At 42.6% G+C, this 14886-nt stretch overlaps 1 protein-coding gene across 4 annotated transcripts in view; it reads left to right on the plus strand.

The window, feature by feature from the left end:
• CHST9 (carbohydrate sulfotransferase 9) overlaps window positions 1-14886 on the plus strand; it is a 133191-nt gene that overhangs the window by 24486 nt on the left and 93819 nt on the right. For all 4 annotated transcript variants that reach the window (XM_043507939.1, XM_038392120.2, XM_038392126.2 and 1 more), the window contains one exon: window positions 1712-1926. In XM_043507939.1, coding sequence (XP_043363874.1) covers window positions 1806-1926 — 121 coding nt within the window. In that variant the 5' untranslated portion in view covers window positions 1712-1805. The remainder of the gene's footprint in view (window positions 1-1711; window positions 1927-14886) is intronic.

Raw genomic sequence — 14886 nt, forward strand, 5'->3', positions numbered from 1 at the left:
CGTGATTAATTTTTTTAATCACAATTAACTCACGTGAATAACTCAAAAGATTAACTTTGATTAATTGACAGCCCTAATTTTAATGGCACAGAATTTAAAGGAAAAAAAAATTGACATTGTATTTTCAAGTTCTGAACATCACTTTACTTAACACATATTTAGAATTTAACATGAGCTTCCCATAAACAATAGGTATGTCCATACTAAAATGTGCCAGGTGAAAGATTAAGCTTTCATACACAGTAAAGTCAAAGTTTATATGTGTGAAAGCACTGAGTTATTGAAATAGTTCATATTTTCTCTCTCTTTTTGTGAGACACGAAGCTCTGGATTTCTCTGGAAAGCATATATAATGCTTTTGTCATGCAAGTATAACTTGTTAAATACCTGCTACTTTTTTGTTTCCATAAACATGCACACACTAGGAATAGACTTATTCCTTTAACAGAGCTCTCATTTAAAACACTTCTTCAGTTGGTTACTCATGTCATCTGAAAGCTTAAGTTTTCATTATAGCTTTGATTTAGTCTGCTAAGTGTCTTTTATTAGATATTCATTTACAAGGGCTTCATTGTACTGAATTTCAGAAGATTATTTGTGCTGCAATCTAATTTAACATGTACTTCTACATTGTACTCCATTGCTTTCAGAATCCAGCACATCCTAATGCACTTTAAGAAGCTTTACATTTATATTGTACAAAACCTTTTGTACCTTACTTTTATGAACTCTTAACATCAGCTTTTGAGTGGCAGGTGCTAGTTGCTAAAGAAACAATTTCCTTCTCCTGTGGCTCTGTGCCATACAAGAAATAAGATTTTTTCAGCCAAGCTTTGGGCTTGATTCTGCTACTAGGGAACTCGGTGACAAGACTCAGGCTTTTAGCCTGTTTCTCTTCTCCCTCCCCCATATATTAGTAATGATGGCAAAGTGACCAGATTCAAAATTCCATTAGTTCTTGTCACTTCAGGCTGGGTTATATAATCTGATATAGGTTCTTACTGGTTTAGAGAAGGCTACATTTGACCTCAAGTAACTAAATGATGGAGGATGAAATCCCTGCTGTGATGTGGGGGGCCAGTGAAAGACCTTGTATATCAGTTACTAATAAACTCCAGGTAGGGGCTGCAATGGGGGACTGTGGGCACACTAGCTGTGCAAGGGTGAGTCTATCCCTTACTTGCTGTGGAAAGGGTCCTCACACTTGCCTTGTGCAGTCTATATAAAAGACTGGAATGGAGCAAGAAGAGGAGCTACAATATTCTCAACTGCATGGATTTAGTAACCCAACATTCTCCTCAACTGGTATGGTGGAGCTATGTCCTTTAGTTTTATAGCGAAGAGAATGAAATGACATTGTGGGGAGCTGTGTGTCAGCCTCTGGTCTTGGCTTCAGGTTTTGCGGTTGATTTCCTCCCTCTCCCTAGACTCTCCATATTGCACATTCACAGAGCATGAACACTCTGGCTTTATGTAATGGATTTTTGCCTTCACTCCAAAAAAAAAAAAAAAAAAAAAAGTCTTTGAGATTCATTCGGGAAGTGTGAGTATTATGGAAAAATTCTTAGGACTATGGACATTAAACTCAAGTGTTGCCAGTGCCCCTTGCTTAGTAGCTTACATAACCATTATGCTTTATATTTACACACGTTCTCCTGAAGAAAAGCCACTTAAGAGACATAGCTAGTTCTTATGTCCTTTTTTATTCCAGGTTGCTGTCTCAAAGGAAAGGATGCTAAAGATGATGCAGCTAAATTAAGAACCTATTGGAAAGTGAATCATGCACCTTTCTGAAAGGAGCTGAAATGCAGCCCTCTGACAGGGTCATGAACCTAAGACAAGTCTTTGTGACTATATTGATGTTTGGAGTAGCAGGTCTACTCCTCTTCATGTACCTGCAGGCCTGGATTGAAGAACATCATACAGGTAAAATAGCTTTCTTAACTGTATTGCCTCTATTGCTTTAAGTTGCTGCTTTAAGCTAAAAGAATGATTTGTTGAGAAAGTATGGGGTGGATTTTTTATGGAGAGGGAGGGCTGCGGAACTGGGACCATAACACTTTATACTACAATGCAGTAATCAGCAAACATATCAAGGAATTGCCCCATGCTATGACTTGCATTTATCAAGCATCTTTTGCTGCTACTTAAGGCCTTGTTTACACTACGGGGGTAAGTCTACCTAAGTTACGCAACTCCGGCTATGTGAATAATGTAGCTGGAATCGACGTAGCTTAGGTCAACTTACTGCGGTATCTACACCGCGCTGTGTCAACGGGAGAAACTCTCTTCCATTGATTTACCTTATTCCTCTCATTCTGGTACTGGAATCGACGGGAGAGCGATCTGCAGTCGATTTAATTGGTGTTCACTAGACCCACCAAATCAACCCCTGGTGCATCGATCGCTGCAGCATCGATCCCAGGAAGTGTGGACATGCCCTAAGTATTCTGCATGAATAAACACAAATGCAGGCAGTGTCCCTCTATGGCAAGAGTGCCACTGTTGTACTAACTCATCATACAGCCGTAAAGCAGTTTTTGGCTTTCTCTGAGTTTCATCTGAGTGACACGTTGTCTTGTGAAGAGAAGGTTTTAAGTCCTCCCTTCCCTTCTCTCCCCACAACCCTGAGCCCTCCCACCCCCCAATTTAAAAAGCAACTCTTTTTATTCCAAATACCTGTATCTCCTTTACAGCACCTTCCTGCTGTTTACTGTCCCTGATTATGATCTCTCTTCTAAAAATATGGTCACTTAAATGTTGCTACTAAGTAAAACAATTTGAAACATTTGTGAACATACAGTGCAATTTGAGATTACTTTAATATGGATATTGAATTTACTCTTCAACTAGATTTTTTACTTTATTGTCTGTATATCTGTGGCTTTTTGGCAATGAACTAGCTTGGAGTTTTGGGAAGTTCCAAGTTGACAACTATCAAAAAGATTTTGTGTGCTTCTTTAATCATATCGGTAGCAGCGTGCTGCTACTAAGACAGCTAGAGGTTTTTAGTCTGCAAATGACTGACTTTTTTTCTGTTTAAAAAATTGTAAAGCATGCTTTGTGCACACTTTGGAATTGTCACGCTAAGAGCCTTTAGGGACAAATGTTTTTGCTGTAAACAGAACTGGTTTTAGCCTTTGCAGTGCCCTGTTCAAAATGTACAAGTGGCATGTCTGCATGCAGCTGCTGTGTGACTGAAAACTGGCTAGGTTTGAGTTTAGAACATTATCTGCTCCTACAGCACTGAACGTTCAGTTTCCTGGTATATCTTAATTGAAGCCTGGTACATTGCTGGAGCATCTGCTAAACTTCACATTATTGCTAATATAAATGTTCTACTGTGGTTTCAAAGGCTCTCCTAGCTGTGGTGTTACATGCCTCCTAACCAGACCTGGATTTTTGTAGGGAAGCAGAAAACTACATGTTCATTAGCACTCTGTCCCCTGATAGGTTACAGGTTAGATATTTACTTCCACTCTAATCATTTTTTTTCCCTCATTAGAATACACTCTTTGCTATCGCTCCTCTTTCTCCAAGTGCTCCTGTAGTCTCACACCGGACCTAACTCCATGTTCTTCTATGGCTTGATCTCACACACCAGCCCCTCACAGCTTTCATTTTTCAATAGTGCTATGACTTCCACATTTGCCTTATGAATGTCCTCTTGACTTGGTCTTCCCCAAGCACCTGTGTCCACTCTGATTTAGCTTTTCACACTTGCTCTGTCACTCTGACCTCTCAGGAAACCCAGTTTAGAAAGTGACTTGCTGATCTCAAATCCTTCCTGAGCTATCTGTTGATTCAGTGATCTCAGCTCCCAACTCTACCATGTACTCTACTCTTCTGTCCTCTGCTCCTCTCTCCCACTGCTCTGTGCACCTGGAATCATCTTTTTGCTCTTTCAGTTCATGCTCATGCTCCCTGCCCTTGTGTATAGCAAGGAAAGGGGAAGAATAGTAGCTAAAGGGGTCTCAGAAGCAGAGCTACCAGCTTCTTTCAGGAGCCATCTCCTCTGGTTTGCCAGAAGGGACTGTCTGATAGGACTGAGGAGGTGCATCATACTAAGTGTCTTCAGTAAGAGAGGCTGAAGGCCTCCCAGAGGGTGAGGGTAAGTATGCCCCCTACACTTATCTTAGATTACTAGCAAATTTATTAGAGCATAAGCTTTCGTGAGCTACAGCTCACTTCATCGGATGAAAGCTTATGCTCTAATAAATTTGTTAGTCTCTAAGGTGCCACAAGTACTCCTTTTCTTTTTGCGAATACAGACTAACACGGCTGCTACTCTGAAACCTTAGATTACTAGAGCACTGTTGCCTGGTGTGCTGGATTGAACTGAGCAGAGAGCTGTATGGGGTAGCACACCACTAGTGTGCTGAGGCATCAGTGCCTGAGGGGTTCCCTGCATGGCTACCAGCCTTACCTGGGCAGGACTTCCATTGAAGCTAACATGTATACAACAGTCTTGAAGTGTGGCCTTTCATGTGATGTCAGTGTGAGTTTGCCCGAGTAAGGATTACTGGGTTTGGCCCATTCTCCATGCCCTCTGATGTACTTCAGAGAAAACATCAAGTATTGTGGCATGAATTGAAATGTAGTAGCTATTTCTTAATGTTGTTCTTTAAATTTAAAGACCCTGTGAATAATAGCTAAGCTGTGTGGCTGAGGGACAGGTGCCCTTATGCCAGGGCCGCTTCCTACCTTGGCTTTTGTTCCTCCGTGAATGCCACTGGTCTGTTTCTGGATTCCTTCTGGAGTTCTCTGTGTTCCGAAGGGTCTTCGTTTATTAGTGGCAGTCCATCATTCCTGGTCTCCATGGGGTAAAGGACTTATGGCGGCTCAGCAGTGGGGCCTGATCTCTGCCACATGGAGCCCCAGCAGCTTCTCTGCAGGAGCTTGCAGTTCAGGAATTTGTGCACCCAGACTGAGCTGAGCTGCTCCCTTTTGAGCCCCACCTCCAATGTGAGCATGCCAAGCAGCTGTGGCTGGGCAGGGCCTTCTGGGCCCAGAGCTGTTCTTTAACCCTTAGTTCACCAGGGTGTATGAGCACTATACCATTGCACTCTTGCACACCAGCCCTGCAAAGTTACCACACCAGCATTCCAAAACATACAGTTAGGATCCTTAATTCCAAAATTTCTCCTCTTAGTTGATGTCTGGCTCCTGACATGAATTAATGTGGCTTAGTCAGTAAGTACAGATGGTGGAAGACTACAAAATAATTCGTGAATAGATGCTATAAGTTTGGCAGCTTGGTTTCATTGTTGTTTTTTTAATAGGGTTATATTGCTCATTGTTGGCAAGTATTCCAGTTGGTGGTCATGAAAACATACATGAATGCTGAATTTTCTTGGACTTCAGAACGAATGATTCATCTGGAAAGTTATGCCATATGACCTCTCCTGGAGCACCATTGGTTCCTGAGGATGGAAAAGTCCATTTATTCCTCCCTCCTTGGTGGCTTTGTAGCTCACCTGAGACGAATCTGAGTTCTCTATATGCTTCTCTCCTTCCCTTCTAGAGCATCAGAGAAGCTGTGTCCCCTTCTGCTGCGGTCAGACTCCCTGCAGTTAACTTTCTTCTCTCCAACTCCCGCTCTGTCTGGACTCAGCAATAAAGCTGATCAAAAAAATTCTGCCAAAACATTTTTATAAGAATTTGTCAAAATCAAAACGTTTCACCAAGATGGTTCAACTTCCACAAAATTCCAGAACCGAGGCAGGGTTCCATCACAAGAGTGCCTGGTTTCCTGCAAGCTCACTCACCCAGCAGCACACCAAATGGACTGCTTAGGACCTGGGGCTTGATTCCCTTTTATGGAGACTTCTGAAATTTTTGGTTTCTCATTCAAAATCTGAACAAAACCAGATTTCAAAATATTAATTTCCTCTGCAGAATAGAACATCTTTTTCTGACTAGCTCTACCCATCACTCATGCCTGGGCAGTCACAATTGTATGCAGGCTATCCAGGGCATGTCAGTCAGGCTCCTTGCTCCTATAGACTGTTCAAATTTCAGCTACATTAATAGGCAGACCCTTAAGGACCGGAGAAACCTGTTCTTATCTGGAACCTCCAGATAGCAGGGGGATACATACCTAAAGGGTTATATTTAGTATTTCTCATTTGTTAAGCTTTTATTAAAAGACAATCTAATCAGGGAGCAGAAACAGTATCCTGTGACTTAGATGACCAATCACATACCATGAACAGCCAAAGCAAATAATTCATGAATAAGCCTGTCATAACCATAAGGGTAGCCTAAAATTCCTCCTTACCTGTAAGGCGTTAAGAAGCTCAAATAACCTGGTTGGCACCTGACCAAAGGAACCAATGGGGACAAAAGATACTTTCAAATCTTGCGGGGGGGGGGAGAAGGAGGGGGAAAGGCTTTTGTTTGTGCTCTTTGTTTACGTGGTTGTTCTCTGTTGGGACTGAGAGAGGCCAGACAGAAATCCATCTTCTCCAATCCATCCTAATCCAAGTCTCCAATACTGCAACCAGTATAGGTAAGCCAGGCAAGGTGGATTAGTTTCTTTTGTTTTATGTGAATTTTCCCTGTGTTAAGAGGGAGGTTTATTCCTGTTTTCTGTAACTTTAAGGTTTTGCCCAGAGGGGGATCCTCTGTGTTTTTGAATCTGAATACCCTGTAAAGTATTTTCCATCCTGGTTTTACAGAGATGATTTTTACTTTTTTTTTTTTTTTTTTTAAATAAAACCCTTCTTTTAAGAACCTGACTGATTTTTTCCATTGTTCCAAGACCCAGGAGTTTGAGTCTTTGATCATTTTGTAACCAATTGGTTAGGATATTATTTTCAAGCCTCCCCAGGAAAAGGGGTGTGAAGGGCTTGGGGGGAAATTTTGGGGGAAGACATCTCCAAGTGGTCTCTTTCCCTGTTCTTTGTTTAAAACGCTTGGTGGTGGCAGCGTACCAGGTTTTAACCTAAGCTGGTAGAAATTATCTTAGGGGGCTTTCATGCGGGTCCCCACATCTGTACCCTAGAGTTCAGAGTGGGGAAGGAACCTGGACATGGTGGTAGTGGTGGGATCATTTTGAACCAAAAGCACAGGCTGAAGAGGTGTGTTGGTTTTTTTTTTTTTGTTTTGTTTTGTGTTTTTGGTTTTTTTTTAAAGCTGAGAGCAACTAGAGGGTTTTCTGTCTCTTTGCCTGGAGACAGAGGTGTTTTTACAAAGGAATTTTTCTTTTTTGAGCTGGAGATTTTTCTACCTAAAGGCAGGGTAGTTAACCTCCTGCATGGAAATTCACACCCCACCCTCCCCCAACTCTCGGGTATAGCTAGAGTTAAGCACAAGAAAGCAGGAACATGAGTACCAGTGAAGCAGCTACTAAACTAGATCTGGCTAGACTGGAAGCAAAAGAGAAAGAAAATGACCATAACAAATGGATGGAACTTAGACAATTAGAAATTAGTGCAGAAGAGGCTGCCCACAAGATAGCTGTGGAGGCAGAAAAAGCCAGGGAGGAGACTACCCACAAGAGAGCTATGGAGGCAAAAGAAAAAGAAATGGAGGAGAGGGGAAAAGAGAGGAAGCATGCACTGGAGATGGAGAAGGCAAGGGCTCAGCAGAATATACCAACCTACCCTAGCAATCCTTCTCCAGGTACCGCTTCCAATCCCAGAAAGTTCCTTACCGACAAGGCAGACGACGATACTGAGGCCTTCTTAGAAAACTTCGAAAGGCCCTGCCTTGGATACAGCATCTCTACAGACCAATACATGGTAGAACTGAGACCGCAGCTCAGTGGACCTTTAGCAGAGGTGGCGGCTGAAATGCCTAAGGAACACATAAACAGTTATGAACTTTTTAAAACCCAGGTGAGAGTCAGATTGGGGCTAACACCCGAGCGTTCCCATCAGCAGTTCAGAGCCCTAAGGTGGAAACCAGAGGTGTCATTTACCTGACATGCCTACCACATTGTGAAACATTGGGATGCCTGGATATCAGGAGCAAGTGTTAAATCTCCAGAAGATTTACCCTTCTTAATACAAATGGAGCAGTTCTTAGAAGGTGTTCCTGAGGAAAAAGAAAGGTAAAAATAATCTCTGTAAAATCAGGATGGAAAATACTTTACAGGATATTCAGATTCAAAACGCAGAGGATCCCCCTCTGGGCAAAACCTTAAAGTTACAGAAAACAGGAATAAACCTCCCTCTTAACACAGGGAAAATTCACATAAAACAAAAGAAACTAATCCACCTTGCCTGGCTTACCTATACTGGTTGCAGTATTGGAGACTTGGATTAGGATGGGTTGGAGAAGATGGATTTCTGTCCGGCCTCTCTCAGTCCCAACAGAGAACAACCATGTAAACAAAGAGCACAAACAAAAGCCTTTCCCCCTCCTCCCCCCCCTCGCAAGATTTGAAAGTATCCTTTGTCCCCATTGGTTCCTTTGGTCAGGTGCCAACCAGGTTATTAGAGCTTCTTAACCCCTTACAGGTAAGGAGGAATTTTAGGCTACCCTTATGGTTATGACAAAGCCTTTGTGTGAAATTTGTCCAAATATACTAGTCTGTGACTACCTACTATACTTGTAGAAACCAGGATCAGTGTGCAAAAAGGGCCAACTTAGCAATAGACATTTTCAGTGAATAATTTAACAAGATCCTTTTTAGTAAGCTTGAAATACTTCTCTAATAGGAATCTTGGGTAGCTTTTAGGGATCATTTTTTGTCTGTCTATCTTACAAACTCAGTAGGAGCAAAACAGTAATACAGTAGTCAACCATTCTTCAGATACTGGTTTGAAATGCCCCATTTCTACTGAGGCTGCCCTTCTGGGAGTATTCAGTATTTATCCCAGTTGTCAAAATACCCACTGTGCATAATTTTTATTGAACCAGTAATGGCTTGAGGCAGAAAGAGAGGATTTAAAGGGATCAGTAAATGCCATTTTGAGGGAGGTTATAGTGCTTTTGGAAAATCTCCCAGAGAGAACAGGATATAAGTGGATGAATTTCACTATATAGATCAAATCAGAGTTGGCTTTTTCTCTCTTAAATGTATGGATGCTGAAGGGAGGCTGTACAGTACTTTTCTACTCCTGTATTTGGCAAATATCTGTATCAAGGGTAGAGTTTGATACTTCGCATTGTAACAGTCTTGAGTAAAAATATAGGAAATGCCATACTGGATCAGACCTAATGAACTTAGAGTCGTATCCTATTTCCAGCAGCAGCCAGGACCAGATATTTCAGAAAAAAAAGTGTAAAAATCCCCATAATGAACCAGAACAACGTGTCCCTTGTGGGGGAAACTGCGTCTGCACTCCAAGCATCTATTGGTTGGCCACTATCCTGAAACCTTTCTTCTAACTTTGTTTAACCTTATGATAACTGGACTTGCATTATCTATATAAATATGTAGTCCTCTTAGACCTTTCTATGCTATTTTCCTCATATTGTGGCGGAGTTCCACAGCTTGGTTATGTTCTAAATTATTGATTTTAATTTCCTTGGATGTCCCCATGTTCTTGCTATATAAGAGAAGGTAATCTGAGTGCCTTGGTGGCTTTCTCAATGCCATTTATTCAGTATGTGTTTAAATATGACAAGTGAAATGGAAGTGGGTTGTCCTAAGCACCTGTATTATAGCTTCAGTTCTTACTATTCTGGATAGTTATCCGTTCTTGTGAAGTTGAAAATAGCTAATACATGACAAGAGGTGGGATATATTCTTTAAATATACTGTAGAAGCATCAGGCACATGATTTCTTTTGTTCAGAATGAACTGAACAGATGTTTTTGAAATGGCACCTACAGCTTTGCTGCTATAATGGGATGGGATTTAACTGAATTGTTTTTCATAACTTCCCCCCCCCCGATGATTGTCTGCCAGTTTCATTGTCCTCAACATAACCTCTTTGCCAGAGTTGAATCTGGAGAATATATTGAAACAGTATGACATCTTCAGATCACTTTCCTGTTTTTCATACACTCGAAGCAAAAAAATGGATGGGATCTAGAAATCAAAGCAGTCAAATTTGCTGTACTGTTTTGTGTGAAGCTCTTGGTGGGTGATCTAAAAAGGAATATCGATGAATGGACTGCACTGCTGATTGTACAGTAGGCCAATATAATGTTTACTGATTAATTTCTTTATAATGACGAGTCAAAAAGGGAACTTTATTATTGGCAGCCAGTGTAGTATCAATCTCCCGTAACGGCCCAGGTTTGGCTTTTATAACGATTCTTAGTTTAATAGATATATGATTCCAGGTATTGCTTTTCTTAAAGATTGACAAGTCAGGAGAGGAAACCTGCCTTGTTTCCTGACAGCTTGCCTGCCAGGTGGGCTACTGCAGAGCCTGGAGGCTCTGGAAGCCCCAGCTGGAGCCTAAGCTCCTTGGGCTGCCAAGAATCCTGCACAAGGTGGGGAACTTAGAAACCTGGAGAGCCTCTGCTCCAGCCGGGATTGCCAGGTGCTTGGCTCTGAGTCTAAGGCAGCCTTCCAGGGGCGTGGTGGGTGAGCTTTCAAAAAATCAGGCAGGTTTCCATTGGACAATTGGGTGAAACTGACAATTCCAGCAGAACATGTAGATTGTCAAATTGGTATTTTCCAGTTTAAAAAAAAAAAAAAAAAAGGTGAAAAATTTTCAGGCAACTCTAGTTTATAACATTACATTAGTCTTACTGCAGACCTGGCATTTCATTTCATTTGGGGAATATTGAAGAGAATCCATTGTCTGTGTTTTGATGATCATTTGGGTACATCGGAATTGAGCTACATATTATATTGGTATATTAATGGAGGAAGAATGGTCCAGTGCTTTGGGACCCAAGTTCAATTCACAGCTCTGTTTCAGGTTTCCTGTGTGAAAGTAGGCAAGCCACCAGCCTTAACAGGAATAATAGTGCTTCCTTACCTCATAGGGTTGTTGAGGTGTTTGAACATACTATGGTCATGGGGCGGGGGGGAGGGCATGTATATCTAGAATAGATCAATATTGCTGTACAAACAGCATATGATTTAGTTGGAACTATTCAGGATCAATTCTCGGGGTGCAAAGTGTTCAAGGAAGAAAACTGTCTCTGTTAATTTTTTTTTAACTAAAGAAAAGAAGAAACTCTGAAGATGCTGTAAAAGAAAAAGCAAGACTAAAAGGCAATCATTTAGTCTTTATTATAGTACTTAAGCACAATGGGACAAACTATTTTCTACATTTTTACTGTGTTTCTGTGGAAAACATCCCACAACTTTTAATTGGGGTTCAGTGCAATCTATTCATGGTCTTTATATTTTAATTTGAGGCTAGCAAAACTGAAAAGTACATGTCACATCAGGAAGTACCTTTTTTTCCTGCTCTGCCACTTCCAATTTTGACCCCTGGATGCATTTGTGATGTGAATGTTACCAAAATACGGCGTAAACTAGTACCATGTATTACTGTGGCTTCTAAGTCTTTGAAATCTTCTGCCAGGCAAGTCTGGTTTAGTAGTCAAATCAACTTAATACAAAAAAATCTTTCATCTTTTTGTGAAATCTTCACAATTCATTTATTTAGGGTAGTGATTTTTATGACTTCTGTAGGACAGTGAATTTTAGACACTAGTATATGTACACTATGGAAGAAACTGTACTCTGTTACACTTGTGCAGCCAGTGGAACTAAATAGAGTTGAATGTATGTAATGAAGAGCAGAATTTGACCATTTGGTTTAGGTGATGATTAATAGAAGATGTGGCTAAATCCCTCACTGCTTGGAAAATTTCAACCTGTATGTGTATCCCATACAAGATATTAGTAATGTTATGTTGCAGCACTCCTTCCAATCAAATTCCCTACTGCAGGGCTTCTCCTGGAGACCAAACCCATAAGTATCACTGTCCTCTTACACAATCTTCTGGCAAGTATTGCATAACGAATGACAAATTTTATCACAAGACTTTGGCCTTGTCTCCACTACAGAGTTTTGTCAACAAAAGGCAGCTTTTATAGACAAAACAGTGAATGCGTATGCATTGCAATGTGACTTTCTTTGGCAAAAATGCCATGTTTCGCTGACAAAATAAAATCACCCCAATGAGAGACACACAAGACTTTCTGCACAAAATTTTTGTTGAGTGCCAGTGTAGAATCGTGCATGATTTTATCGCTCTACTTGGCCTCCAGGAAGTGTCTTGTAATGCCCAATCTGACCACTCTAGTCAGCAATTTGAACTCCACTGTCCTGCAGCCAGGTAAACAACCATGCTCCCCTCCCCTTAGAAGCCCTGGGAATTTTTGAAATTCCATTTCCTGTTTGGCTCAGCATGGAGAGGTCTCATCACATCTTCTCAGGTGACCTTGGCAGGTTATCGCAGCAAACGCTCTCCCGCTTGGACCACTGCGGAGCTGCTGGGTCTGATTAGTATATGGGGAGAGGAGGCTGTGCAGTTCCAGCTGTGTTTGAGCTGTAGGAATTTTTAAATCTACGGGCAGATCTGTCGAGGTTCGTGCGAAAAGGACTATGATCGGGACACGCAGCAGTGCAGAGCAAAGATAAAGGAGCTGAGGCAGGTGTACCATAAGGCGAGGGAGGCAAACTGTCACTCTGGTGCTGTACCTAAGACTTGCTGGTTCTCTAAGGAAGTGGACCCTATCCTTGGTGGTGACCCCACCTCCGCTGCTAAGAGCCCTGTGGATACTTCAGTGGGCCTGGAGGTGGTGGAAAGAGGACCCTAGCCCAGAAGACAAAGTCATTAATGAAGAGGTGGAGTTAGACAACAACGACAAGCTCCCGATGGGGCAGGCAACCAGGAACTGTTCTTCACTCCAGAGGTGTCTAGCCAGTCTCAGCAGTTGCTGTCCAGCGAGCAAGAAGCAGGAAAGGAGATGCCTGGTAAGTGGCTGTGGTTTGTGTAGTGCGGAGGTGGGTTCAGGGTATAGAAATGTACAAGGCTGGCTGTTTCTGTATGCTAGACATTTGTCCGTGCAGCTAATCATTACGGAGGAATAGGGTGTGGATGCATGCTGAGATCTTTGGGGAATTCTCCAGAGCAGGGGTGGCCAATCTGAGCCTGAGTAGGAGCCAGAATTTACCAATGTACATTGCCAAAGAGCCAGAGTAATACGTCAGCAGCCCACCATCAGCTCCCGCACCATGCTCCCAGCGCCCCCCGCCCACTGGCAGTCCCTTTGATCAGTGCCTCCTGCTCCCTCCGCCAACTCCTGATCAGCTGTTTTGTGGCATGCAGGAGGCTCTGGGGGAAAAGAGGGAGGAACAAGGGCTCTGCAGGCTCAGGGGAGGAGGCAGGAAGGGATGGGGTAGAGTGGGGGCAGGGCCTGTGGCAGATACAGGGGTTGAGCAGTGAGCAGACCCTGGCACACTGGAAAGTTGACGCCTTTAGCTCCAGCCCCGGAGTCGGTGTCAATACAAGGAGCCACATAGTAACTTCTGAAGAGCCACAGGTTGGCCACCCCAGTCCAGAGAGATCTCTAGGAAAGTTTCTTAGAGATACTCAGCAATCCTCTGCCAAAGATTCCTTGGCAGAGCTGCTTTGTTCCTTTCCCCATTGTCGGAAACTTTCCCACCCCATTCAGCAATCACTTGTGCAGGGATCAAATCAGCACACAGGTGAGCAGCATAGGGACCAGGGTGGAAGCCATAAGTGTGTAGTAGATGTACCCTCACTTTCCTGCTTACCCTCAGCAATGAGATCTGCTACAATGACCCCTTCCTGTGGAAAAGTGTGGGAGAATTTTAGAATTTTTTCCCTAGTCAGCTGCACCACAACCCTTGCAGAGTGCTCTTTTTCCCCATGTAGAGCACCACCCCCAGCCAACATTCATCATGCTTTGGGTGTTTGTCAGGATGTGTGCTTTCCAAGGGTCAGTGAGAAAGTGATTATGTTGCAAAAGGTGTGTTTTACTGAAATGTTTCAGTGCACTGTTCCTTGTGCTTTGGAAGATGTGGTCTTCAGGAACACCCCCCCCCACACACACACACACTCGCCAAGCGTCTCTGCCAGATAAGAAAGCGCCCAAAACGGAGCAAAGAAATGTTCCAGGAAGTACTGCATCTCTCCAATGCACAGAAAAGGGAACTCAAGGAGGGAAGCAGAAAGGCAGGACAGAAAAGAAAATCAGAAGTTTTGTGAAGGACACTACTGAGTAGATGATTAAAGTAATGGAGGACCAAACACAGATGCTGAAGTCCTTAATAATGCTGCAGACTGACTAGATGCATGCCCACCCTCCCTGCAGCACATTGAGAACTCTTTTACATGCGCCTCCCCCCGCCCAAAAAAAACATTTAAAAAAAGAAACAAAAACCCTCTGCCTGCACAGTCCTTTCCGGTTTCCGGGTCTTATTGGTTTCCCCTTCATTCCCTCCTTTCAAAATGATAGCTGGACATACACAGCTCTGAAAGTCTTCCCTTACATGGTACCTCCTTTCCCACCAAGTACACCTGTGAGTGTGTGTGTGTGTGTGTGTGTGTTCTTGCTTTATTAAACAAGAAAAGGTTTTGAACAATAACTCATCTTTGTTTCCTATAAATTGAGATAGCAAGCACTTTCCAATACATACACAGGCAGTGTAATCATTTGCTTACTGGAATGTAAGGCCCTAAATGTCATCATTGTTTCCTAGGAAAACTACATGTAATGTAACATTACAGCACCAATCACAGAGATGTACATTATTGGTTCTCATTTTCAAAGTGTTGCCTCAAAGTCTCCCTGATTCAAATTGCCCCCGCTGGGCCCCTCTGATAGCCCTGGTATCTGGCTGCTCAAAATCAGCAGCCAAGTGGTCTGCCTCAATGTTCCACCCCTGAGCAAACCTTTCACCCTTAGCTTCATAAAGATTATGCAATGTACAACATGTGTCTATGACCATGGGAATATTATCCTCATTGAGGTCTAACCTGCCACAAAGG

Source organism: Dermochelys coriacea, chromosome 2 (assembly GCF_009764565.3).
Source record: "Dermochelys coriacea isolate rDerCor1 chromosome 2, rDerCor1.pri.v4, whole genome shotgun sequence".
In the NCBI taxonomy this organism is placed as follows: domain Eukaryota; kingdom Metazoa; phylum Chordata; order Testudines; family Dermochelyidae; genus Dermochelys; species Dermochelys coriacea.